The 25,913-nt window shown below is 38.1% G+C and overlaps 2 protein-coding genes across 2 annotated transcripts; one reads left to right on the forward strand and one right to left on the reverse strand.

Annotated features, from left to right (window-relative positions):
- Positions 1 to 11,018: 11,018 nt before the first annotated feature.
- Positions 11,019 to 13,437, reverse strand: LOC143851197 (uncharacterized). The gene is made up of 2 exons (XM_077360543.1): positions 13,051 to 13,437; positions 11,019 to 11,956 (listed from the first exon to the last, which is right to left on the reverse strand). Exons 1-2 carry the CDS (start codon positions 13,084 to 13,086, stop codon positions 11,177 to 11,179), a joined length of 816 nt encoding a protein of 271 aa, XP_077216658.1. The 5' UTR covers positions 13,087 to 13,437; the 3' UTR covers positions 11,019 to 11,176.
- Positions 13,438 to 14,934: 1,497 nt separating this feature from the next.
- LOC143851927 (Protein-tyrosine phosphatase-like, PTPLA) lies at positions 14,935 to 25,913 on the forward strand. The gene is made up of 9 exons (XM_077361440.1): positions 14,935 to 15,083; positions 15,154 to 15,239; positions 15,388 to 15,435; positions 15,538 to 15,626; positions 17,335 to 17,388; positions 24,781 to 24,848; positions 25,248 to 25,297; positions 25,426 to 25,523; positions 25,622 to 25,913. Exons 1-9 carry the CDS (start codon positions 15,022 to 15,024, stop codon positions 25,721 to 25,723), a joined length of 657 nt encoding a protein of 218 aa, XP_077217555.1. The 5' UTR covers positions 14,935 to 15,021; the 3' UTR covers positions 25,724 to 25,913.

Raw genomic sequence — 25,913 nt, forward strand, 5'->3', positions numbered from 1 at the left:
ACGCCTCTTATCCGTTTATCCGAGAAGTGGGGCGTTTTTTCAAGGGTGATGATAAATTCGCACCCAGTGTAGGATGATTCGCATCCCTTAAAAGGTGATTTGACGTAAAAAAGTGTAAAAAGTCTGCCACGAACTTAGGGGTGCAACTTGGGTCGGGCTCAACCCGAACACGACGGGTTCAACCCGATTTTTGAGTTGGGTTAGGGCTGGGAAAGGCCAACCCGATTTAAATTTGAGCTTAGGGTTATGTTTTTTTCTATTTGGCCCTAGATGAACCCGAACCCAACCTGACTTTGGCCCAAGATGAACCGGAACCCAACCCGACTCAACCCGACCCGATGTGGAAGTGGGTTGGGTTAGGGTTGACCTCAACCCGATCCAACCCGACCCGAGTTGCACCCCTAGCCGCAATTCACGTTATAAGTGGTGCGAAATATCCTATAGTGGGGTGCGAATTTATCATCTTCCTTTTTCAATTAGAAAAAAGAAATTAAGAAAATAATGCTTATTCGTGAACTAATTGTCCCGAATTAACGGTTATACTTAATACACTCCGCTACCATTCTCAGCACATACTCAACTCAAGTAAGCCTTTCTCCCAAGCTAGTTAGGGTCGGCAAAAAGGGCGGCCTAGTGCCCGAGGCTCCCACCATTGTGGGGTCTGGGGTGGGCTAGATGTATGCAGCCTTACCCCTTCTAGCGCATGCAATGTAAAATAACGGGCCCACCCTATGCACGGGCTTGGGTGGACATTGCAGAACCCACCTCATCAAAGCATGACTAAAATGGTTGGCCCCACTCGATGCAGAGATGGTATGGGACCCACTTTATCAAAACGTGGTGTAAAATGGTGGGCCCATCCTATGCATGTTTTTGGTGGAGCTGGTAGGGTCCACTCATGGTGTACATTGGTGGGCCCCATGTTATGCATAGGCATGGTTTAAAATTTCGGATACCCGTGGGGACCGAAACCGGAATTTTCCGAAATTCCATTTTTCGCCCTTTACCAAATTTCGGTCCGAAATTTCGGTTTAATGACATTATTTATTAAAAAAAAAAGTGTTACAAAATTCCGAAATTTCGGGTCCGAAACGGTTACCGAAACCGAAATTTTAAACCTAGTGCATAGGTTCAGTTAGGGATGGTCAGCCCTACACTATCAAAACATGAGGAGTAAAAATGGTGCGTCCCACGCATGTTATGCATGCATGTAAATGATGGGCCTCACCCTTAGTGATACCATGACTTTTCTTCTCAAATTTCTAAGGAAGCTGGAAAATTTAGCGAACTAAGATGATTCTCTGAAAGTCATCTGTCTTCGTCACCTTTTTTTTTTTTTTTCCAGTTGCTTGCTTTCAATAACTCGAGGTATGACTTAGGAAGTTAGATGTATAAATTTCTATGCATTTCAAGTGTTTTCCTTAGGCAGCGTTAGATGTATACATTTCTATGTATCTCAGGTGTTTTCCTCAAGTACTTGTAATATTTTTCTCTTTCTTTCGGGAAATATTAAGGATTTAGGCAATTTAAGTACTTTTCAAGTATGCAAAAACCTTTGTTTCTAATGGAAGCACAACTTGAACCTGATCTCAAGTTAAAATAAAATAAATATCATCATCTGCAATTCAGTAAGTCACATTGATTTCGCCATGATGGTGCTTCAATCACTGCTGATATATTTATGCAGAGTTAACCACTTCAGATCTCTATTGTCTGGGTGTAGTAGATTGTTGGAATATTCTTAAACATCAAAATGTTATCGGTAAGTGAGGAAAAACATCTAAAAAATCTGGCCATTCTAAATAGGATATGAATGGTTAGAACATAGAATTACTACTTTCTAGAGTTTAGTTTACATATTAACAGCTAAGCAATAACTACAAACAGAAGAAATGAACATGGGGCATGTACTCAAATGCATAGATAACTTAATGAGGTCTACATAACTAGTATAAACTACCACATTGTACTTGGAAACAACTACTAAGTTATGGGCTATACATCCTACAATTAAGAGTGGCAGAGAACACGACATAAGCCAATGAGTTGGACCTTGTAAATTCAGGGGTTCGAGTTTTCAACAGTCATCACCACTTATTAGAGAGCAGCAGATGAAATGCAAGAGCTTATGGAAGGTTGGGGAAGAGATTAGCCATCAGAGCTTATCAGTCCATACAGGATTCTCCAGTCCAGTATCTGTATCTGGGTACATATTTAATTTCATAGAAATGCAAAAAAAAAAAAAAGAACCTTGCTTTCATATATACAACAAAGGCTAATTCAATTCTTATCCGCTTGATAGATTACAGTCTTAGTTGTAAATTTCGTTTCGGTCACCATTTCGTTTTGGCCACTGAAACGAAATTTCGGTGGGATTTCGGTCATTTCGATGCATTTCGGATGAAACTTTTCGTTTACACAAAAAATATATTAAAAAATATGAGAAAAATCCAAAAAAATAAAAAATAAATAGAAAAAGATGAAAAACTAATAAATAGTCCAAAATATGTGTCCCAAAAGGCATATTCATTACTTAAACATATAAAGTCTTGCACAAGTCCAACTGATAGTCTGATACATTGAAAAACATTAAAAAAAAAGAGATACATGAAAGTGAAACATAGACAATAGCTAGTAGCAATAACTCTTAGTCATCGTAACCCGGATGATCATACTCAATGTCTTCTTCGTTGTCGTCGTCGCAGCCGTCATCACCACTTGGACCACCAGTAGGGACATCTTCTTCAAGAGGCATGAGAAAGTCGTCGTCGTCGTCCCCGGCCCCAACCACAGCAGTAAGTGCTTTAAGATTTTCCCACCCAATGTCTTCCGGCGTGAATATGACATCTTCTTCTTCTGCAACCCAATCCATCATGATATCCAGATGGTCTATGCTCAAAGGGTCACTAGTGGTAGATGATTTTCTCAACAAGTCCTTGAAAAGAAAAACATTAAGTTTAATGTCAAAGGTTAAACTTAAAAGCTTAAAGTGATGAGGTGAGAGTTGAAAACATTATATTACGTTGTATACCTTTCTCGAAACTTAAGATTGTAATAGACAAACACCAAGTCATCTAATCTCTGGTGCTCCAACCTATTTCTCTTTGCATAGTGAATGTGTTCGAAGGTGCTCCAATTCCTTTCACACACAGTCGCACTGCACGTCTGACTGAGGATTCTGATCGCAAAGGCTTGTAACTCTTCCACGTCACCTCCGAATTGATTCTACCATGCAACTGTAAAGTAACAAATAGTAAAGCATTATTTGTTGAGAAACTGAAAGTTAAAATGAATTATACTTAATTAAACAAACAACTCAAATATACCTGGTCCTAACTTTGTTCGGTTGCGGATTGCAAGCTTCATTCCAAACATACCCTTAGCCTCTCGATAATCCTCAATCTGATTGGTGATGAGGTCTTGTGTAGCTTCATCAGGTACCAGTCGAGTGATGCATGCCAACAAGCCTCTGGTTGCTTCACTGTGCCTAGAGAAGGTAGGAGTGAAAAATAGAGCAGGGTTAAGAAAATATCCTGCTGCATGGAGGGGACTGTGGAGTTGCCTATCCCATCTTTGGTCGATGATCCTCCAGATGGGCATGTATCTGATTTTCTCTTCAACCTCTCCTTGATGTTCTCTTTGGTCTTATCTATGGCCTCATATAGGTAACCCATCGCCAATTTGTCCTGCCGATCTACCAAACACAACATTCTTACTAAAGGCTCGCTGATGTTTAGAATATACTTGCATTGGTCCCAAAAAGATTTATCCAACACAGTATTAACTACCCCTTCACTCAGTGGGTGTTGGACAAACCTACTAGTACTATACTCATCAGACACAAACATCTGCTGAAGTGCTTTCCGATTCAACACCAGACTTTGTATGCTAATGAAATGTGTAGCAAATCTAGTTGCAGCAGGGCGACACAACTCCTTCCCACCTGTGAACTTCTTCCTCATCAAATTCAAGAGGCTTCCATGGTTGTAGATAAACTTTGTAATTGTCTAAGCCCTCTCAATTGTGGTTGCTATGTGAGGAAATACAGTCGGTTTGCACAGATGCTCCAAGATGAGATCTAAGCAATGAGTTGCGCACGGAGTCCAGAAGAATGTACCAAACGCGGCTTCTAGTCTTTTCCCAGCAGTTTTGTAACTTGGCTCACTGTCAGTTACAAATTGCACCACATATTCCGGATTCACCTCTCCAACAATCTTTTCAAAGATATTGTATAATTCATCGGCATTCTTCACTATGCCAGATGCATCAACAGATTTGAGGAATATAACTCCTTTAGGGCAGTACACCAAAAAGTTGATTAGGGAACGTTGTTTGGTGTCTGTCCTTCCATCTGCCATAATGCTACAGCCAGTGTATCTCCATGACATCTTAATCTCCTCCAAGTAGTTGTTTACCTCATCCACTGTATTCTTCAAAATGGAACCCCTTAAAGCATGATAAGTAGGTGCCTTATAACCCGAACCCACGGCATTCACAGCATCAAACATAGGTTGCCAGAAAGGTGAATTGGCAACATTGAAAGGGAGATTGGCATCATAGCAAAGCATCCCAACTGCCATGTCTGCTCTATCCATTGTTTCTTTAGTAGCCAAAGCACTTTTAATGCTTGGCTGGGCTCCATGGGTTGTTCGTGGTGCAAAAAAATTCCTGATCCCTCCTGTGATTCCCTTCTTCTTCCTTTTTGTACCACTCAATTCTACAAGAACTTCCTTACCTCTTCGTTGAGGCAATTGTGTGCCAATGTCTTTTTCATCCCGCTCTTCTTCTTCATCTGGTGTGCTATAAAAACCTCCAACCTCTGCTCTGGATAGACTCATCCTAGTCTTTTCTTTTCTCTTTGCATCTAAAAGTTGTTTCATTTGATATTTTACATCTTTAGTCACTTTTTTGCATGATGCTACTTCACCAGGAACAACCGCTAAATGTTCTTTCAAGCGGGTTATACCTCCACCCGATATGACTTTGCCACAGAATATGCAAGTTACTTTATTTTTTTGACCCGGAACCAATGTACCGTAAGCCCATGCCGGGTCATCCGATCTAGCGGGTGCCGAACCAATAGAGGATGCTCCTGCAGAAGGTCCCGAGCCCGACCCACTCATTCTGAAATGAAGTAGAAGAAGGGAAAAAATGAATTAGAAGAAAGAAAATTGAAACAAATTACAAAAAAATGAAGTAGAAGGGGACAAATAAAGTAAGAAATAAAAGAAAGGAAATGGAAAGAAATAAAGAGAACCTTGAGGTTGAACTTGAGTTGAAGAGAAGAAGAAAAAATTAGCCTTCACTCACTTGAAATAGGCCTTTGGAAATTGTTCTTGACTTCTTGTAGTGGTAAGTTGAATGTATGCCTTCTCTTTGCTCCAAAATAGACTTGGATTGAGTTGAAGAAGATGGTAGACTTGTAGGAAATTTAGTAGAATAGATAATGTAAGTGAAAGTAGAGAAAGAAGGAGAATCACTTATGTGAAGGTGGACGATAAGAAGGTAGGGAAAATGCTATTTATAGAGTTTTTAATTGATTGTGCATTTAAAATGACTAAAAAACCTTTCCCAACAGCTATAAACGGTCACATTTTGAGGTTAAAATGGTCAAAAACCAAAAAGAGCCGTTCCAGGGGCATTGTTGTAAAATCTGCAAAATCCAGTCAAACTAGCCGTTATGCATGATTCCGGCCAGAATGGAGAATTTCGTCCATTTCGGAAGAAATTCCGGATTTCGAAAAATTTCGTTCGGAATGGAACGAAATTTCCACTGGAACGAAATTTTTGGAATTTCGTTCCGGAATTGAAACGAAACGGAATTTACAACAAAGATTACAGTCAAAACCCAAACAGTAATGCCCTTCAAAAATGCTAATGGGCATGGAGCATTCCAACATTTTCCACATTAACACTAACCAAAAAGAGAAGCAATAAACCATTTAAGTTAAAAAAGAACAAAAGAACACGAGTAGATTTCTCATAAAAACTCAGAGAAATGCATTTTCCATCTGAAATTTAAAAAAGGGAGAGATGGGTATCTATTCTTACCTTTTTCATTTAAGGGTGTTTCTATTGAGCATCCCTTTATAATGGATGGTGGCTTTGCTCTAGAACGAGTGATAGATGAAGAATTTGGCACGTATAACTGGAAAACACAGGATTTATTCAGCTAAGTGTCAAATACAGAGAAAGAGAGAGGGATGGTAAATGCAGAGACCTGGTTTTGAAGGGAAGAGACCAAGCTTCCTTGAAGTGAAGAGGCTGCCATTTTTTTTCCTGCAAAAAGCAACCGCAACTTCAAAACGGATCAGGCCATATGCTTTATATGCTCTCTTGGCAGATAAGTTTTTTCTGTCGCGTCTCTCCTTCCTTTCCTTTGGACCGTTTCGAAAGGATAATCTAACGGGCTATTTACACACCCATTTGATTTTACCCGACCCGAGTTCCAACCCGACCTAAGTTTTTAAGCTTTAATTAAGGGAAGTGATATATCCGCCCCTTTAAATATCCAGGAACACCCCTTGTCAGTGTTTGTGGCAATCAGGGGTATCGAATTCTTCTGACATAAGTACAACAACCCCTCTTTTTAGTCATTGATACAGTGACAGGGGGTGTTCCTGGTGATAAAAAGGGGCGGATATATCATTTCCCTTAATTAAAGGACAAATTAAAAACTAGAAAAATGATAAAAAAAAATGTCAGGTTCCTCTTGGGTAAGGTTGCCCGAGTCCTAGACCCTAACCCGACCCTGCCATTTGTGGAGGGTAAAATGGGCAGAAACATGGACACACAGTGTCTGTCCATTTTCCACTCCAACTTTGATTGGGTTAGGATGATCCTATAGGGCTGATTTTTCGTACACACCATATCCATGGAACGGCCTTCCAAATGAATGCTTTGGATCCCCCAAAAAATGTGGGCCACATGTGTTTTTGAGCATATGCTTAGAAACACCTCTCTCTCTCTCTCTCTCTCTCTCTATATATATATATATATATATATATATATATATATATATATATAATTGACTTTACATTGAATATTTTTTGGGGGATAGGGAAGGAATTGGAATGTAATAAGGGTCTCTATTGATTCAAACAGAGTACTTATGGGAAAGAGGAAGAGGAAAAAAATTGAAGATTTCACATAGTACTTGGTGTTGGAAGTGATAAAACAAAATAAATAACACAACATCTTGCATGCAATCTAATCACAAACAATAGAAAGAATCAATACTACCAAATTAACGAATTTATCAGTTGAGTCTAGGCATAAATCTAAATCTGAGTTCCTTGAGGCAAATATCGACGAATCGATGGTGCATATGAGTTTTCCATCAGATGCCTCCAGGATACAAAGACTTTGCTTCATGGATTTGCACTCAATAGCCCGGCAACCTTGCAAGCACACCTATGTCTGTCTTAACCAGAGAGAACACATTAGGAAGAAGGAAAAAATTGGAGACCTTAAGGGGACATTTGGATATGTGAATTACAGAATCTTGGATTTCTTCAAAATCGTAGTTGGGAGATGAGAGAAGAATGAGACCGACTGCTTCACTTCTCTTTAGAATCTTAGATTTTAAGTAAGAAATCTAGGTTTTAGAAATCTCTCCCGCATCATGAGATTTCTAAGAATTGGAAACATGGGATGATCTCATGCTCTCTTGCTGACGGAAAGAAGGGAAATAAAACAGAAGACGACGGCCGGTCTCGTTCTCTCGTCTCCCAATTATGATTTAGAGGAAATCCATGACTCTAAAATCCACGTAAGTGTATTTTGGTGTTGACTGCGCACTCAAATAGCCCAGCAACCTTGCAAACTCACCTACGTTTCTCTTCACTCGTAACTTTAAAATATAAGCAGCTTTGGCTGAGTTCTCGTTAAAGTTTGAGTTATGCCTTGCCAACTCAACTAAAACCCCATTGACTCACTCGAGTTAGTGAAAATTGACCTAGACAATCTTTGTCTGTGGCCAAGTCGACTCCATTTTATTGTGGATGAGTTCTTATCTGAGTCAATGTTTTGAAACACTGATTTAAACTAGGGGTGCAACTCGGGTCGGGTTGGGTCGGGTTGAGGCCAACCCAACCCAACCCAACCCGAAAACTTCAACCCCCAACCCTAACCCAACCCAACCCGAGTTTCAACCCGGCTTGGCTAACCCAACCCAACCCAAATTGATTTTCCCTATCCCGAACCCAACCCGATTTCCCAAGTTGGGTCGGGTTGACGATGACAATCAGCTGTTTACTTTTTACTTTAGTTTGTTGTTTGCCTTTACTTTTTGGATATAAGTTAATAGGAAATATTAAATAAGTATTATAATTATAACGATGGAAAGAAAAAACAAAAAAAGTCAACAAAAGGTCAAAAACTACAAAAAAAACATGAATACTGACAAACAGTGTTTATCTTTGGCGGGTTCATGGGTCGGGTCGGGTTGCCTGGTCCCCAACCCAACCCAACCCGAATTTAAGTCGGGTTGCCAAATCCCAACCCGAAATTGGTCAACCCAACCCGCCCAAAAATCAGGTTCAACCCAGCCCAAGTTGCACCCCTAATTTAAACACCAAAGCATTTTCAATATTCTCCAAAATGAACGTGTCTTTGGGTCTCCTGTAGGCGGAAAACTACATGAATATAAAGTGCATCAGAAAAGGCCATGCTTTTCATGTACATTGCCCGTTCATCTAATTGATCCAATGGCCTAAAAATCATGTCAAAGGAACAATCCTAATGCGGAATGATATGTATTTTCGCGTTGAATTTTTATTTGGTGCGACATTCAACTTATGATGATAACCCTCTAAATTAACATAATCATATCAATTCCTTCTAGATCGTGGGAAGGAAAAGTTTTCCCCCAAAAAAAGTTTCCATCAGAAATATTTTTCCTGTAATCCAAAGGGGGCCTTCAGAAAGCAGAAACTCTTCCAGAAAATCTGGAGATAAAAATGTAAAAGATCCCATGTTAGGTTCACCTTACTTCTTCCCATTTGTTAACAAAAATTGAAGAAGCAGGAAATTCTGGAAAAGTCTTTCTGTTCCAAACTTTTCCTGAAAATTCCTGCAATCCAAACAGGTCAGAGAACCATAAAGTCTTCCAGAAAATCTGGAGATGAAAATGTCAAGAATCCTCCACATGGGATCCATAACCTTCACGATCCAAGGGATGACAATGAAAGAACCCCTGTCAATAATGAAAAAGACCCATCAGAACATCTTTCCTTTATAGTCTATAACCATTACTGGCCTAGCCATTACATATGAAATTGACATTAGAAGTGAAATTGTGGAAACTGAATTTAAAGCCACATCATGAAATGATTTAGAGTATCTCTCAAAAGTACAAAACAGGAAGCTATAGTGATTTTCACATCATCACATGGTGGGGTGCCCAATTGTAGAAGTCCAACACTGGTTATCAACCTTTCTAGAGAGAGAGAAATCTTGGTCTCATTACAGAGCAGAAAAGTCTGATTTTCCCCAAGTGTCAAAGTCTACTTTTATGGATCTTCAGGAAGTAGGTTTCAGTCCACCACCGACGTTTATGACAAGGTTCTGTGATTATTTTAATTCTGTTTATATAATGAAAGAATAGAGATCCTATTTCTAATGAACAAAACAAAGAGGCCGAAATGATACTCTAATTAAAAGAGTAATTGAAGGTTAGGTTGGAAATTTGAAACCATGTTCACACAGAAACAGATCAATTGCTACCATGGTCTTAAAGTCAATTGTTTTATTGCCAGACTAAAGAAATGGGTTGGTGATTGCAATACTTTTGGGCATGAAGAGTTGTTGGTTACTGTTCAAAATGTTCATTCTGAGAGAAATGTCTGAAATCTGAATTGGGGTCATCCAGAACTGGATAAAGAGCTACTTTAAGTAGCTTGGTTTTGGGAGTAATAGCTGAATTTGATTGTACTTTTTGTACTGTTTGGACTGAACAAGAGTAGAAAGAGAACTTCCAACTTTTTTCTTTGAGAAATACCAGCAATTTTGTTCCAAAAGACATAAATTGCAATGAGAGGGGATAAGTTGTCCCAGTACACCAAATAAAGCCACTTAAAGGGAATTACAATCTAAGGGGGCACACGATCTATGCGAAGTAGTGCATGTTTGGCAACCCTGAAAAAAAAAATTCATGGAATATTTGTTTACCAAGACATTTGAACGGGTGGTGGGTGAAGAGAGCATGGGATAGGGTTGGAAATCAGGGAAAAACAAAAATCATATTTTAAACAAGAAATTGGTTTTCTTTGTTTACCAACCCCATCATATGCAGTCCTCGCTTGTCGTCGCTTGTGGCCCTCTCAAATCTATCCTCTAACACCAGCCCTCCTTAGACTTCTTTTGTTGAAGTACAAATGATTAAACAACACCATCTCTAACAGCATAAGCTTTTAGAGTAATGGGTTGTTTCTTTTAGAGTAATGGGTTGTTTCACATGGTATAAGAGCTAGTTCAAAACCCAGCAACTCCTTGATATTAAAAATCCATGTGTATGGCCAATCCAAAAAAATAGGGGCCACTCATGAGGGGGAGTGTTGAAGTATAAATGATTAAATAACACTATCTCTAACAGCTTAAGATTTTGGAGTGATTGGTTGTTCCACATCTCTCACCAAGGATCAACAAATATTCCACGAATTTTTTCATAGTTGCCAAACATGCCCATAGGCTCTCTTTCCACTCTTCATTTGCCTAGGTATCTGCCATCTCATTTGCAGATCTTGGTTTATGCCGAAAAGATGGATATAGTATCTCCATGATGATATCTGCTAGTCTCCAAGGTCCAGATATGACAATTTGATCATAAAAATGTCAGACATCCTTATGGTTGAAGCCATGAGAATCATATTTGTTTTGATTCACTCAGATTCAACATACAACCATCATCAAAGAAGGAAAATCCCTACGTAAAATGAGCAGAGGATGAATGTCCTATCATTGTTGTTCAAAAGTAATGAACTAAAATCCCATAGCTCACATTAAGCTAGGGTGTAAAGTAGTTCCAATATCACCTTTAGTGAACTAAATTAGAATATGTTCAGAGTATCACAAAAAGAGAAATTTACAAGGATTATTGGCCAAGCAGGCTTAGAAAACATTCAATGATACTAATTAAGCCCTGAATGCATACAACATCAAAGTGCATACCATATATTTATTGGAACTTCTGGCGTTTACCAATCAGGCTTATATTGTGCAGAAAATCATTATCAGCACCAGATGATAACATCGGTCTCTTCGTCACACACGGGCTCAAAGAACTTTGAAGCGCAAAATTTGGATTGGCAACCAGTGAAGGAGTAAGTGTTGCATTGTCATGGCCTTTGATGTAAACAGGTGGGATTTGGGGCATTATAGGTGGAGGCTTTTGCCACCGAGGAAGAGGCCCCGCAATGAGTAGTGTCTGTAGTATTGGTCCTGCCCCCATTACTGCCTGTAATAGTTTCCCTTTCTCAGGCAAAGATTTAAGCATAGCAAGCCTATCAATTATCGTTGAATTTGGATCGTTCTGAGTCATTCCTATATTACCTGCACCAGCCATGTTTATGTTTGAGAAATCAGGGGAAGAAACCCCATCAAAGAATGAGTCTACGGGTGAGGAGGAAACATAGGAATGATGATTATAAGTCTCTGACAAGCTATCTGATTCAGAGATGCTCGAATTGCCTTTGGTTGCTGTTATGATTGCTGGGTTTTCAGGTTGGAGACTCGGAAGGCAATGATATAATTGTGTTGTGCTTGACTGCGCAATTTTGTTTAGTAATCTTTGTAACTGATCTCTTGCTTCATTTCTTTCTTGGAATGCTACTTTCAAGAGCTGAAGCAAATGCTTTGTGCTCTCTTCATTTCTTCTCTTCTCCTCTTTAGCAGACATTTGAATCGAGTCGAGTTCCAAAGTTGTGCAAAGAAGTTCATCCTTCAACTCGTCAACACTCTGAAAGAACAAATGGGTTAGAGAGAATTAAAATGTCCCATACAATTAGGTCCTGTTCTTTTACGATTATGCCAACCGATTGTGAGCCCAAAACCAATTATTGGACTCAAAATTGTATTGGTTTTGGGATCACAATCTGTTGGCATAATCTTAAACGAACAGAGGCTTGAGAGTATGATAACCCATTGTGAGTTCAGACCAATTGTTGGTCTAAAAATTACATTTAATTTTGAGTCCAACAATTGGTTTTGGACTCACAATTGGTTGTCATAATCTTAAACGAACAGGGCCTTAGAGTATGAAACAGCCTAAGATGTTCTCTATACAATTCATTAGATTACTGCAAAAATGCAGTTTATAGTCGACACAATCTGGCAACATGGAAAAGGGAAAAACAAAGAAAAGTTGAAATTTTTCGGGGTGCGATAAATGCATCGACATGTGTTTATACTCACATCCAGAGTCTCATGATCACATTCAAAAAACAAAAGTTCAAACCATCAACAGTCATAAATGCTAATTACAAAATATTCAGAACTAGGAAGAACAAGAAAGGAATCTAAATTAAGTTTAAACCCATTGATCCCCATTTCCCTTTTTACTTTTCACACAAAAAGCAAGACTATAAGGGCACTTTCTTATACCCAACTCTCTTCGTCATTTAACTACTAAAACACATTTCTTTCATTTGCAAAATAATCTCAGTTTCCTAACTTCTGAAAAACCATGGGTTTTAAAACAGCTTATGGAAATTTAAGAAATTTCAATAAATACCCAAGAATTCTAACTCAGAATCCAACAACAATAACAAACGTAATAAGCATATGAATTCAAAAAATTCAGATTTGGCAACTTCCCATTACTTCCACATTACAAAACATGCAAATGGCATATATGTGAATGATAAAACATTAAGTTAACACGAAGTGGGGCTACAAAAGCAAAACTGTCTCTCAAAAGGCAAAAAACAAGAAACTCCACAAATACCAATAATCATACACGTGAAATGCCAAAGAAAGCTCAAAATCCCAAACCCCAAATGACAAAAACCAACAAAACCCGTCTCCTAAAACATGAAATGATATGAAACCAACCTGTTCGTAATTCCAAACAAAAGTTGACCCTTCCATTGGCTCCTCTTCCAAACCCTAGGATTAATCTCACCCATCTATAGAATAGGGTTTTTATAGCCCTTCTTATAAGGGTCTTTCACAAAACTTCCAGAAACACAATCCACATCAAAAATTGAGAAAAAAATGGAATGTAAAAATGCTTGTATGGAAACTTGCCATTCCTTGTCTGTAAGCCTAGAAAAACACTCCACCCTTTAAGGGCTTTTGTCCCTAAAAAACCCATAATTTCTCTTGGTGGTCTTAGTCAGCATATTATAATCTTTAGCTGTTTTCGAATATATTTAGAAAGATCTTAATAGAAAAATAGAGGAAAGTTCCCAAATTTCCTCTCCAGTTTTCTAAAATATCACTGCAAGTAAAAATAGAAATCCATATACACTTTACTGGCCTAAAATAGAATCCAAGTTTTGGTCAAAAGGATATCTTTTTTCCTTTTTGTATCTTTGAATAGTCAATCTTGGCAAAGATGGTTGATTCATGGCTAAGATGGATTATACACCAAAATTTGGTGTATAGCAACTACTTAATTATATACAAGATTACTTTTTAAGTTAAATATAATTACCATTTCATAAGTCATAACAGATAATAAATAGGCAAATTAATATATATATATTTACAAATCACCAAGCTTTTCTGAAATTTTGCACTGTAAAAAAAATTTAAATGAGTGATCCATTGGTCCATTTTCTAGATTCTCTTTTTCTAATTCTATTAGATTGCCTGTGCACTGCCCCAGAAAACTGAAATAAACCAATGGTTGACCCATATCTTTATTCCTTTTAGTATATGGGAAAAGGGGGTACCATTCAAAAAAAAAGTATATGGGAAAAGGGGATTTCCTAGCGTCCATCGCAAAAGGCATTTCGCGGATGGGTTGTTGCATGTGAGACCAGCCACACAGGCTCACTTTTCAGCAGATTTTGTCTTTATTCATAAGGTGGCTGGTCTCACATGCAACAACCCATCTTGCGACGCTAGCAAATCCCTTATTTGAATGATGTAAACCATTCATTTGATGGGCTCTAACATAGATTTGTGTTGTGGAGGTTAAAGTGGACGGGTATAAATCTCCACAAATCTGTTCATTTTTCACCTCCACAAATCGAAGGGTCAGGATGCGTCAAATCCTTTTTACATTGAATACTTTTTGTTAGTCTCATATTCTCCTAAGTGCGCATCCCACTTAGGAGGGAGCGCACCCTTGAACGTGAATTGTGGGTTACTTTAACGCTTTTTGGTGTCAAATCTTGTTAAAATGGAGGCGCGCCCCGTCCCCGGGGCGGGGGGATCATTGCCATATTACTTTGACTTTCCCTCTACTCTAATTCTACTTCTAAAGTTCTTACATCCAAAGGGACCCGACACTTAGTGGAATGAAAAGTGCAAATTTTCATGAAAAATGCAACCAAAATCTTCTCCCTTTGATAATGTCACTCCCTTTATGCTTCTTGTTATGAATATGATAATGGCAGCCACCTTTTTTTTTTTTTTTTCTCATTAATGACATTCAACCAATCAATCAACCATATGCTTCTACCAACAATAAATGTAGAGCCATTCATTGAAGATCTGCGATGGGGGACTCTTTCAAATTGCTTATACCTAGATGTAGATCCATTGTCAAGATAATCTAAACCGTTGATTCTTGCTGTGCTTTATTTTTACAATGAGATGCACAATTTGGCGTCTGAGCAAGACTATTTGGGTCCCATCATAACACCTACAAAATGAATGGTCTCGATTTCACATACCAAAGGGACCCACAGAGTGGCATGTGATGCTAATTTGGAATGGGACCCCATACCATGCGGGTCACATAGTAATGTTCTTCAAGCTCAATGGTCTTGATCTCAAATTTCCACCACTCACCAAAAACGTATAAAATTGTGGTCTCAAAGAGAGAGAACCACTGTAACTGAAACAACGACAATGTCTCCTCCACCTTCCAAACTCTATCTCTCTGCTTACAACTCTCTTCAGGCCTTTGGGTGGTAAGCATCTCTCTCTCTCTCTCTCTCTCTCTCTCTCTCTCTCTCTCATTTTCCTTTGATTTCTCTGTAGGGCACTTTCTCTCTCTAGAATCTTGAGTAGCCTCGCCACCACCAAATCCATCAATGGAGCATACGCCTCAGCTGGAGATCTCATCTGTAACTAACTCACTCTCACTTCAAAAACCCATCTCTCCATTTCTTGAATTAGGGTTTGGTTTTGATTTTTTTTCCTTCTCTTTTCCTCTCCATTTCTTGAATTAGGGTTTGGTTTTGATTTTTTTTTTCCTTCTCTTTTCCTTCTTAGGTTTCCTGCAGGCAGTTTCCTTCTTGGAAGTTCTTCACGGAGCCATTGGTAATGTAGACTTTTTAGGGTTTCTCTCTCTCTCTCTCTCTCTCTCTCTCTCTCTCTGTATTAATTTAATTTAATTTATTTCATTTTCTTGGGAGATTTAAGGTATTGTTCCAAGCGGAGTGCTGATTCCTCTAATGCAATGGGGAGGGAGGACTCATTTCGTTCTGGCAATTCTTAGTCAGATCGTTGAGGTTTGTCTCAACTCTCAACTTTCAACATGACATTACATTAAAACAGGGAAATGATATAATCCCTCCTATTTTCTTCCCTGGGACAACCCCTTGTTACTGCCTTGTAGCTTAAAAGGGGGAGAGTATATCACTTCCCTAAAAAATCACATAAAACCCAAGATTTATGGATCAAAGAGATTGAAAATTAAATAAATAAAAGTTCATTTCTGTGTTTAATTGATAGAAAATGTCAAGAAGAAACTCACATTTACCCTCCTTGCCAAAAGACACTTATTGGGACCCACTTCCGCCTCATTTATGTATTCTGAACTGTTGATCTGATTAACAACGGTAAATCTGGCCAAATGCCATTAATTGACTGCACTGGGTGTCGGTTTCGGACCCTGAAATTTCGAAATTTTGACCGAAATCCGGTACAACAAAGAAAATAATATTTTATTCAATATTAAATTAATTTTTAAAAAACAGGTTTTTTGGGTGAAATTTCGGAAAAATCAAAATTTCGGCCGAAATAAAATACCAATACCGTTTCGGTTTTTGGTGATTTCGGTGTCGGTCGATTTCGGTCGAAATTTAAAACCATGTATATAACATTGTTATGGGCCCACCCACATGTTGTAGACCGTTTGTTTAGTAGGCCCCGCTTATCTAAATTTTGGACTTTGTCACACTATCCTACGTCCCAACCATTCAATGAGAGAATTGCTCATTTTATTTTTAACCCTCCATTCGCATGCTACCGTTTGGATGGTTAGGATCATCCGATAAGCGTTATTTTTATGTTTAGGCATTTCCACCTTAAGGCCCACCAAATCAAACAGTCTAGATCCGGCCTGCAACATGTAATTGGGCCCAATTACTAGTGTCCCATATGATGTGCATTTATATTTGGATGCACGGAAAACTTTTTTCCAAGATTTTCTGCATTTGACTCACTCATTTTCCATGGGAAATATTTTCCAGAATAGTGTCATTCGAGTTAGGGGTAACCGATCTAGAGAAAAATGGAAAATATTTTTTCCATAGGAAAAAAAATCCCAGGTCAAGAGGGTTACAATTTTCCTTGAAACAAAGAGAAATTTTAAAAAAATGAAAAATAAATTCCATTAAAAATGACTTAGCCAAACATCTCATTTCCATAAAAACTTTTTTCATAAAAACAGTGCTAAGTGGCTGAAAAATAAGGAAAACAAAAACTCTATTTTGACCAAGGTTTAAAATTTCGGTTTCGGCCCCTGGAATTTCGAAATTTTGACCGAAATTTGGCACATAACCCGAAACAAATATTTTATTCCATATTAAATTTCGGCCGAAATAAATGACCGTTTCGGTTTTGATGCATTTCGGTGTCGGTCTCCACCGAAATCAGAAATTTTGGATTTCGGTCGAAATTTAAAACCATGATTTTGACTAGGCTTTTTCTTTTTCTTCATTTTTCTCCCTCTCCCACCACTCCATAAACTAATATTCCATGGAAAAAACTTTCATAGCTGCCAAAATGGCATTTAGTAATGCTAGGATTCCACTGTGCCAACCTTCTGTATGTGGGTTGCCATTGCCTTTTTCTACCTATAAAAATTATAGCTCTAAAGGCTCTAGAGTATAAGCATATTGTTTCTTTCAATGTTTCTAAAACTTGCATTTGATATTCTGTTTTATGTCATTTTTTTTTACATCTAATTATCTTTCATTTTGCATATTTCTGTAGGTTCAGGAGCTCCCTTCAGTTTTCATAACATTCTTTGCATGGAGTATAGGAGAGGTATGTTGAAACTTAGTTACAAAATTCTTGAAAAAATTCTCTAATCTCTTATTCCCTGTTTTAAACAGTAAGGGCATGTTTGGCATATGATTTGAAAAAAATTTCTTGTTTGTTGAAACATGTATTTCCTTAAAAAGTCATGAAAAGGGTTCCATGTTTCCATTTCGTGACTTGTTCTTCACTCTCATTTCTCCATTCTAGAACAACAATCACAACTCATTTTATCAGTTATAAAATTTGAAATTTTGTTTTCCTCTATTACACGAAATAATAGAATCTTCTCCAAATTGGGTTTCAGATATATCACCATTTGCTTGCTCATTTTGTGCTCACTATCTTGTTGGAAAATTTGTTGAGGGTACTGTTGATGATAGAAAACAGAAACTTGTTGCTTCAAGGCGTGATATCACTTTCCTTAAGACAAGATTCGCCCCCACTAGTAGTGTGCAAAGGGGATCCGCGAATTGCCTCCAAGATACAATGAAGCCTAGTAGGGAAGCCCTACTAATGTTTGATGACGCGTAGCACTAGCGGAATCAAACCCGAAATGCCCTTCCGAAATCTCAAGCCTTAGAGAAATCTCTAGATTCTGTTTCTGCAGAAAAACAGTATCTAGAACAGTAAACAAAAGAAAAACAGTATGTAGAAATACTTGGGGATTTTTGTAGGAGTGTAGAAGAGAGTGTAAAATCAGTCAGAATTGCCAATTCGATTTCTTTATGAAATGACTGAAGTTTGCACATTTTTATAGACCATCTGGTGTCTTTTCAGTGTGAAAAACACCTCTACAGGGCACCTTTCCAGAATGTTTGAAATCTGACCGTTAGATCGCACCCATTGATATTGAACGGTCCTGATCGATCCTAGATGTGACTGTTGGCTTGAGTAAAACCTCTTTCCAACCCAGTCATCGTTAGATCAACCATCTATGGTGTGGATCGCACCCCCTTGGCACATGACCGTTGGGGAAAGGGACACAACCCATTTGATCACACCCTTTGACCGTTGGAGTCATGGGCCCGTTGGGCCGACCGTTAGGCCCGAACCGAAGCCCAACCCAACTATACCATTCGGCTTGATGGGCCTGCGAACCATTTGACCGGTCCACCTTCATCTTGATCCAACGGTGCAGATCAAATCTGGAAAAATTAAAGGCTCCAATCGCTCCTCGCGACGTTGCGTACGTGCGAAGTGCAAAGTGCGCCTAAAAAAGCGCCAATAAAGCGCCACTATGCGCCCTATAGCCCATTGCACCGTCCCGCGGGTCCAACCATGGGTTCAACCCAATGTGCAATCAACAAGAGTTAGAAAAGGTAGTACTTTATAAGCCCTTCTCTTTCTTTTCTCTCATCCGATGTGGAACTATCTTTTTCAACTACACTTCTACATCCTTTTGTAAAAGCAAATATTTCCAAGAAAACTTTTTCTTTTTCCCAAACGCTTTTGATAAAACATTTTCCAAAACACTAAAACATGTAATATACATGATTTTGAAAATGCAAAATCATTAACAATCCCCCACTATTTTCAAAATCAAAGAAAATTTTCTCATCAGGCTTGGAAATCTTATGCATAGATGAAGGTATCTCTCGATTTGAACCTTCACTTAGTGAGGACATATCAAAGTTAACCAGAATTGCATAGTAGACGTATCTTTGAACTAGCTATTCTATTTGGTTAACCGGATACGTCTCACACACAAGATTTCACCTCTTTGGGCAATTTCTAAAACCGACACATGTACTGGCCTTGTGTCTATATCTTGGTTTCATGAGCGCTCTAGAGACTAGCCAGGTCTCATAGGAAGCGGCACCACTTCCACACTCACATAGGTAGGCTTATCAAGAGTGCCCCTGTAACTAAAACACTCCAACACTATGTTATAAGCCTATTAAGAGTTTAAATACTCAGCCTTCTCCTTTTAAACATTACAGGTACCAAGCACTTTACCTTGGGATGGCAAATAATACAGATTATAGTGCTTGCAGTCACTCCATATGATGTACTTGGACTCATTGAACTCAAGACTTGATGTTTATTCAAGTGTTGAGTTGATGTTCCATCATTGGTGACTATTGGTTAATGGCTTTAACCCCATCCCTAATGATGTTTTACACACCAGATCTCTTGCAAGAGCTTTAGTGAATGGATCGGCCAAGTTTTGGCTCGATCTCACAAAATCAATAGTTACTACTCCATTAGTAAGTAACTCTCTTATAGCACTATGTCTAAGTCCTATATGTCTGGACTTACCATTATAAACATGATTATATGCCCTTGATAGTGTGGCCTGACTATCACAATGGACATAAATCGATGGCATTGGTTTAGACCATAACGGAATTTCCAATAACAAATTCCGAAGCCATTCCGCCTCTTTACAACATGCTGCCAGAGCTATAAACTCTGCTTCCATAGTTGAAGTTGTTATGCATGTCTGTTTCTTAGAGGCCCAGGAGACTGCTCCCCCACCAAGGGTGAAAATCCACCCACTGGTTGATAAATGGTCTATACGCTCAGTTATCCAACTAGCATCAGAGTATCCTTCTATTACAGTTGGATACCCACTATAACATAAACCATAGTCTATAGTTTTCTTTAAATATTTTAAAACTCTATAGACTGCATTCCAATGAGAAAAACTAGGATTACTGGTAAACCTACTAAGTTTACCTACAGCATATGCTATGTCTGGCCTAGTACAAGTCATAGCATACATAAGACTACCAATTACACTAGCATACCCTAGTTGAGAGATAGTCCTGCCAGTATTAAGATACAACTTTATATTTGGGTCAAAAGGTGTTGAAATGGGTGAACATTCAAAATGGTTAAACTTTTTGAGAACTTTCTCAATATAATGTGATTGTGTTAGAATAAGACCATTGTCCTGTCTTATGATTCTAATACCCAAAATCACATCAGCTTCACCCATATCTTTCATATCAAAGTTTTGAGAAAGATATGATTTAGTACTTTGAATGCTTGCAATATCAGTACCAAAAATTAACATGTCATCAACATATAAACAAATAACAACACCTTTGCCGCCCTTAAATTTACTGTATATACATTTATCTGATTCATGTATCTTATAACCATTTGACACTAAGACTTTATCAAATCTTTCATGCCATTGTTTAGGGGCTTGCTTAAGCCCATACAAAGATTTGATAAGCTTACATACTTTATGCTCTTGGCCTGGCAGAATAAATCCCTCAGGTTGTTCCATATACACTTCTTCATCAAGTTCACCATTTAAGAATGCGGTTTTAACATCCATCTGGTGAATGTGAAGTTTGTATATGGAAGCAAGGGCAATCAACACTCTAATGGTAGAAATCCTAGCAACAGGTGCATATGTGTCAAAGAAATCAATACCGGGTTTTTGAGTAAACCCTTTGGCAACTAACCTTGCCTTAAACTTTTCTATGGTCCCATCTACTTTGATCTTCTTCTTGAAGATCCATTTACATCCTATAGGTTTAGACCCAGGTGGTAGATCAACCAAAATCCAAGTTTTATTACCCATGATAGAATCCATTTCGTCATTAATTGCTTCTTTCCAAAAAGCAGCATCTTGTGACTTTATGGCTTCTCCATAGGTTTGAGGGTCACTTTCTATGCTAAAGTTTAACAAGACAGAACCTTGGAGTTTTTCCCTTGTCCCTTCTACCAGGTAGGTTACAAAGTCAGGGCCAAAACTCCTATCCCTTCTATCTCTTGAACTTCTTCTTATTTTACTAGGTTGTACACTAGGTTCACCAACTTCTGTTTGTGATTCTAAATGATGATCTACAGAAGTTGTAGGTTCAATTTCTTTAGGAATTGAAGTGAACCTATTTTCATAGAAAAAGGCATCTCTAGATTCAATTATGGTATTGACATCTATAAAATCATTGGGTTCTATAACTAAGAACCTATAGGCCTTACTGTGACTAGCATATCCCAAAAAGATACACTCAATACCCCTTTCACCTAATTTTCTTAACTTAGGTTTAGGGACTTTAACTATAGATCTACAACCCCAAACTTTAAGGTAACTTAAGTTTGGTTTCCTTTTCTTCCACAATTCATAAGGGGTTATATTAGATTTCTTACTTGGTACCCTATTCAAAATGTGACAAGCTGTAAGTAAGGCTTCACCCCAAAAACTTTTATTTAAACCAGAATTAACAAGCATAGCATTAATCATTTCAGTAAGTGTCCTATTCTTCCTTTCTGCTACACCATTTTGTTGTGGTGTATAAGGGGCAGAAGTTTCATGGACTATGCCTACTGATTCACAGAAATGAGGAAAGTGATATTCACCACCTCTATCTGATCTGAGACATTTAATGCTTGTTATACATTGGTTTTCTACTTCAGTTTTATAAATCTTAAATTTTTCTAAAACCTCATCTTTATGACTAAGTAGATAAACATAACAGTACTTAGAATAATCATCAATAAATGTAACAAAGTACTTTTTACCTCCCTTTGTGGGAACACTATGTATGTCACATACATCACTATGAATTAAATCTAACAAGTTAGAAGTTCTATCTACTTTAGGAAATGACTTAGTGATTATCTTGGTTTGCATGCATGTTTTACATCTATCTACTAAGTCATTTTCATATTTAGGAATTAAGGTTAACTTAACCATATCATTCATTTTCCTAGTATTTACATGTCCTAAACGATTATGCCATAAAGATAAAGAAGAATCCAAAACATAAGCAAAGACATTCACTTTATTGATATTAAGTTTGAACATCCCTTCATACATATATCCCTTCCCAACAAAAGTACCCCCCTTAGAAAGAATGAACTTGTCAGATTCAAATACAAGTTTGAAGCCATTCTTGTTGAGAATGCTTCCAGACACTAAGTTCTTTCTAACTTCTGGTACATGGTAGACACCGGTTAGAGTGAGTCGCTTGCCGGATGTGAACTCAAGTTCCACCTTGCCCTTCCCTTTGACTTCTGCTGTCGACGAATTTCCCATGTATAACACGCTTCCATCTTCAACTGTTTCATAAGTTGAAAACAGGTTCCTGTCTTTACAGACATGCATCGTCGCACCAGAGTCAATCCACCAATCATTGCCATCTTCAAGCATATTTGCCTCTGAAATCATGGCGACAAACTTTTCTTTGTCTGTTGGTGCACCCGACTTCTTATCCTTAAGAAGTCGGCACTCACTCTTGTAATGGCCTGGTTTGCCACAGTTGAAACAAGCACCCTTTCTTTTCTTATTCTTATTAGTATTCTTTTCAGGGTGTTTGTTTCTCTTCCAATTGCCTTTTCTTTGTTGGTTCGAATTCTTGACATTTTCCACCAAATGGATCTTAGAGGATACAGTTTCATTTTCTTTCTTGTCTCTGATTCTTGACTCTTCCTCAATCCTGAGGCATTGAGCCAAGTCTTCAATAGACATTTCCTCTTTCTTGTGTTTTAGACTTTTTCTAAAGTCTTTCCAATTTGGTGGAAGTTTGTCAATAATTGACGGGACAATGAAGGAATCATCAAGAATGATGCCTTGCAAATGAATTTGATTAATTACATGTTGTATTTCATGTAATTGATCAATAACAGACTTATCATCTACCATTTTAAAATTTAAAAATTGACTCACAGTGAATTTCTTGCTACTGGCATCTTCCGCCAAGTATTTGGCTTCAAGTGCATTCCAGATTTCACTTGCTGATCCCATGCCTTGATATATGTCAAATAGTGTATCTGACATAGCATTTAGGATGTGCCATTTGCAAATGTAGTCATCCTGTTCCCACTTCATCCTTGCACGAGCCTCCGCCAAAGTTTCATTTTCATTTGCTGACGGCTTTAGAGTAGTGAGAACATGGACCACTTTGAGTGATGTCAAAATGAAGTGCAACTTCTTCTGCCAGCGCTTGAAATTTCCTTTGTCGAAACGTTCGAGTTTGACAAAGTCTTGGGTCATTTGACGAACTGAATAAAGTGCCATTGAAACAACAGTAGAAAAATCTTGTCTTAAGATTGTTGGAAAATTTGTTGAGGGTACTGTTGATGATAGAAAACAGAAACTTATTGCTTCAAGGCGTGATATCACTTTCCTTAAGACAAGATTCGCCCCCACTAGTAGTGTGCAAAGGGGATCCGCGAATTGCCTCCAAGATACAATGAAGCCTAGTAGGGAAGCCCTACTAATGTTTGATGACGCGTAGCACTAGCGGAATCAAACCCGAAATGCCCTTCCGAAATCTCAAGCCTTAGAGAAATCTCTAGATTCTGTTTCTGCAGAAAAACAGTATCTAGAACAGTAAACAAAAGAAAAACAGTATGTAGAAATACTTGGGGATTTTTGTAGGAGTGTAGAAGAGAGTGTAAAATCAGTCAGAATTGCCAATTCGATTTCTTTATGAAATGACTGAAGTTTGCACATTTTTATAGACCATCTGGTGTCTTTTCAGTGTGAAAAACACCTCTACAGGGCACCTTTCCAGAATGTTTGAAATCTGACCGTTAGATCGCACCCATTGATATTGAACGGTCCTGATCGATCCTAGATGTGACTGTTGGCTTGAGTAAAACCTCTTTCCAACCCAGTCATCGTTAGATCAACCATCTATGGTGTGGATCGCACCCCCTTGGCACATGACCGTTGGGGAAAGGGACACAACCCATTTGATCACACCCTTTGACCGTTGGAGTCATGGGCCCGTTGGGCCGACCGTTAGGCCCGAACCGAAGCCCAACCCAACTATACCATTCGGCTTGATGGGCCTGCGAACCATTTGACCGGTCCACCTTCATCTTGATCCAACGGTGCAGATCAAATCTGGAAAAATTAAAGGCTCCAATCGCTCCTCGCGACGTTGCGTACGTGCGAAGTGCAAAGTGCGCCTAAAAAAGCGCCAATAAAGCGCCACTATGCGCCCTATAGCCCATTGCACCGTCCCGCGGGTCCAACCATGGGTTCAACCCAATGTGCAATCAACAAGAGTTAGAAAAGGTAGTACTTTATAAGCCCTTCTCTTTCTTTTCTCTCATCCGATGTGGAACTATCTTTTTCAACTACACTTCTACATCCTTTTGTAAAAGCAAATATTTCCAAGAAAACTTTTTCTTTTTCCCAAACGCTTTTGATAAAACATTTTCCAAAACACTAAAACATGTAATATACATGATTTTGAAAATGCAAAATCATTAACATATCTTAGGAAAGAATTTTTAGCAAGATTTTGCAAATGCTCTTTGTTTTTAGTCTAGCAAATTTCAGCTCTCTATTGGGGTTCTCCTCAAATTTGGCATGCTATTCCCTTTTTTTTGATAGCTAATACTTGTATTATCTGGTGCTATAATTTGGAAACCTCTGTGATATAAAAGGAAGGAATATCTCAAACTGGACATTCTATTGTGATATAGGTAATCAGGTACTCCCAATATGCTTTGAATTGCATTGGGATTTGTCCATATTGGCTGACCTACCTTAGGTATGACTCACTGATACTGAAGTACTAACAAAGCTTTCTGATTGCACGATTGATTGTTGTGGACAAAATCTATTCCAGGATATGAATTATCCATTCTTTTGTTGCACAACTATCCATAATAAGATCTATCCCAAGAAAGATATAATTCCATCCAAATGATGGACTTGTTTTCATCCTCATTTCCTCAAGAAAAAATGTCTTTAGGGACACAATTCATATAAGATAGAACTTATTCCGAATACCTATCTTAAAATAGAAGGTAACTTGGGATTAAGTCTTATCCATAAAAATCAATCCTACAATCAAACAACCCCTAAAGTTTGATTTCTTTTTCAACCTATATATATGTATGCATATCCTACCTGAAATTGAACCTTTTTCTTCTTTTTTTTCTCTCAGGTACACTGTCTTTATTTTGGTGTACCCTGTTGGGGTAGGCTTTGGAGAAAGTGAGCCCCAAAGACCCATCACCTATCTATGTTTTCTGTTATCAATTCACATCTTCTATAATAGTTTCCTTTCTTGAAACCTGCAGGGGATTATTCTTAAAGTTTCACTGGTTGCCATTATTTTGCAGTTTGGCTCATGTATGAAGCGCTTCCATTTGTAAAGAAGTATAACCTTTATGCAAATGTTTTTGACAATCTCCCCTTCAGCTATTATTCCTTTGTTGTGGTAAGAGAAAACTTGGGCTCTTCTCATTTACACACTATATTTATTAGTTTTGTGAGACAACATTCTGATCTTCAGTTGAACTGAACTGTTCGATACAGGCGCTGCTTCTATGTTACCCATTTCTGTGGTTAAAGCTGTATTTGCATTTATTTAAGCAGCGGCGTTCGAAGCTCCGAAAACCTCAGAAGAAGAAAGATTAAAGGTTTGGGCATATTATTTAGTTCTAGATTATTGATTAATTAGCTTAGGATAAGACCATGTGTTGGCTTCAGAGAAATCAAGACTAAAACAAGTTCTTGTTTTTTTGTTTTTATCTTTTTCCTTTTTTTTTCCCTTTTCTTGATTGTAACAATAAGAAATGTTGATCAAGAAACATTTAGTAGACTGACA

Source organism: Tasmannia lanceolata, unplaced genomic scaffold, assembly GCF_043159265.1.
Source record: "Tasmannia lanceolata isolate RefF3 unplaced genomic scaffold, GAP_Taslan_0.1 ptg000018l, whole genome shotgun sequence".
Lineage (NCBI taxonomy): Eukaryota > Viridiplantae > Streptophyta > Magnoliopsida > Canellales > Winteraceae > Tasmannia > Tasmannia lanceolata.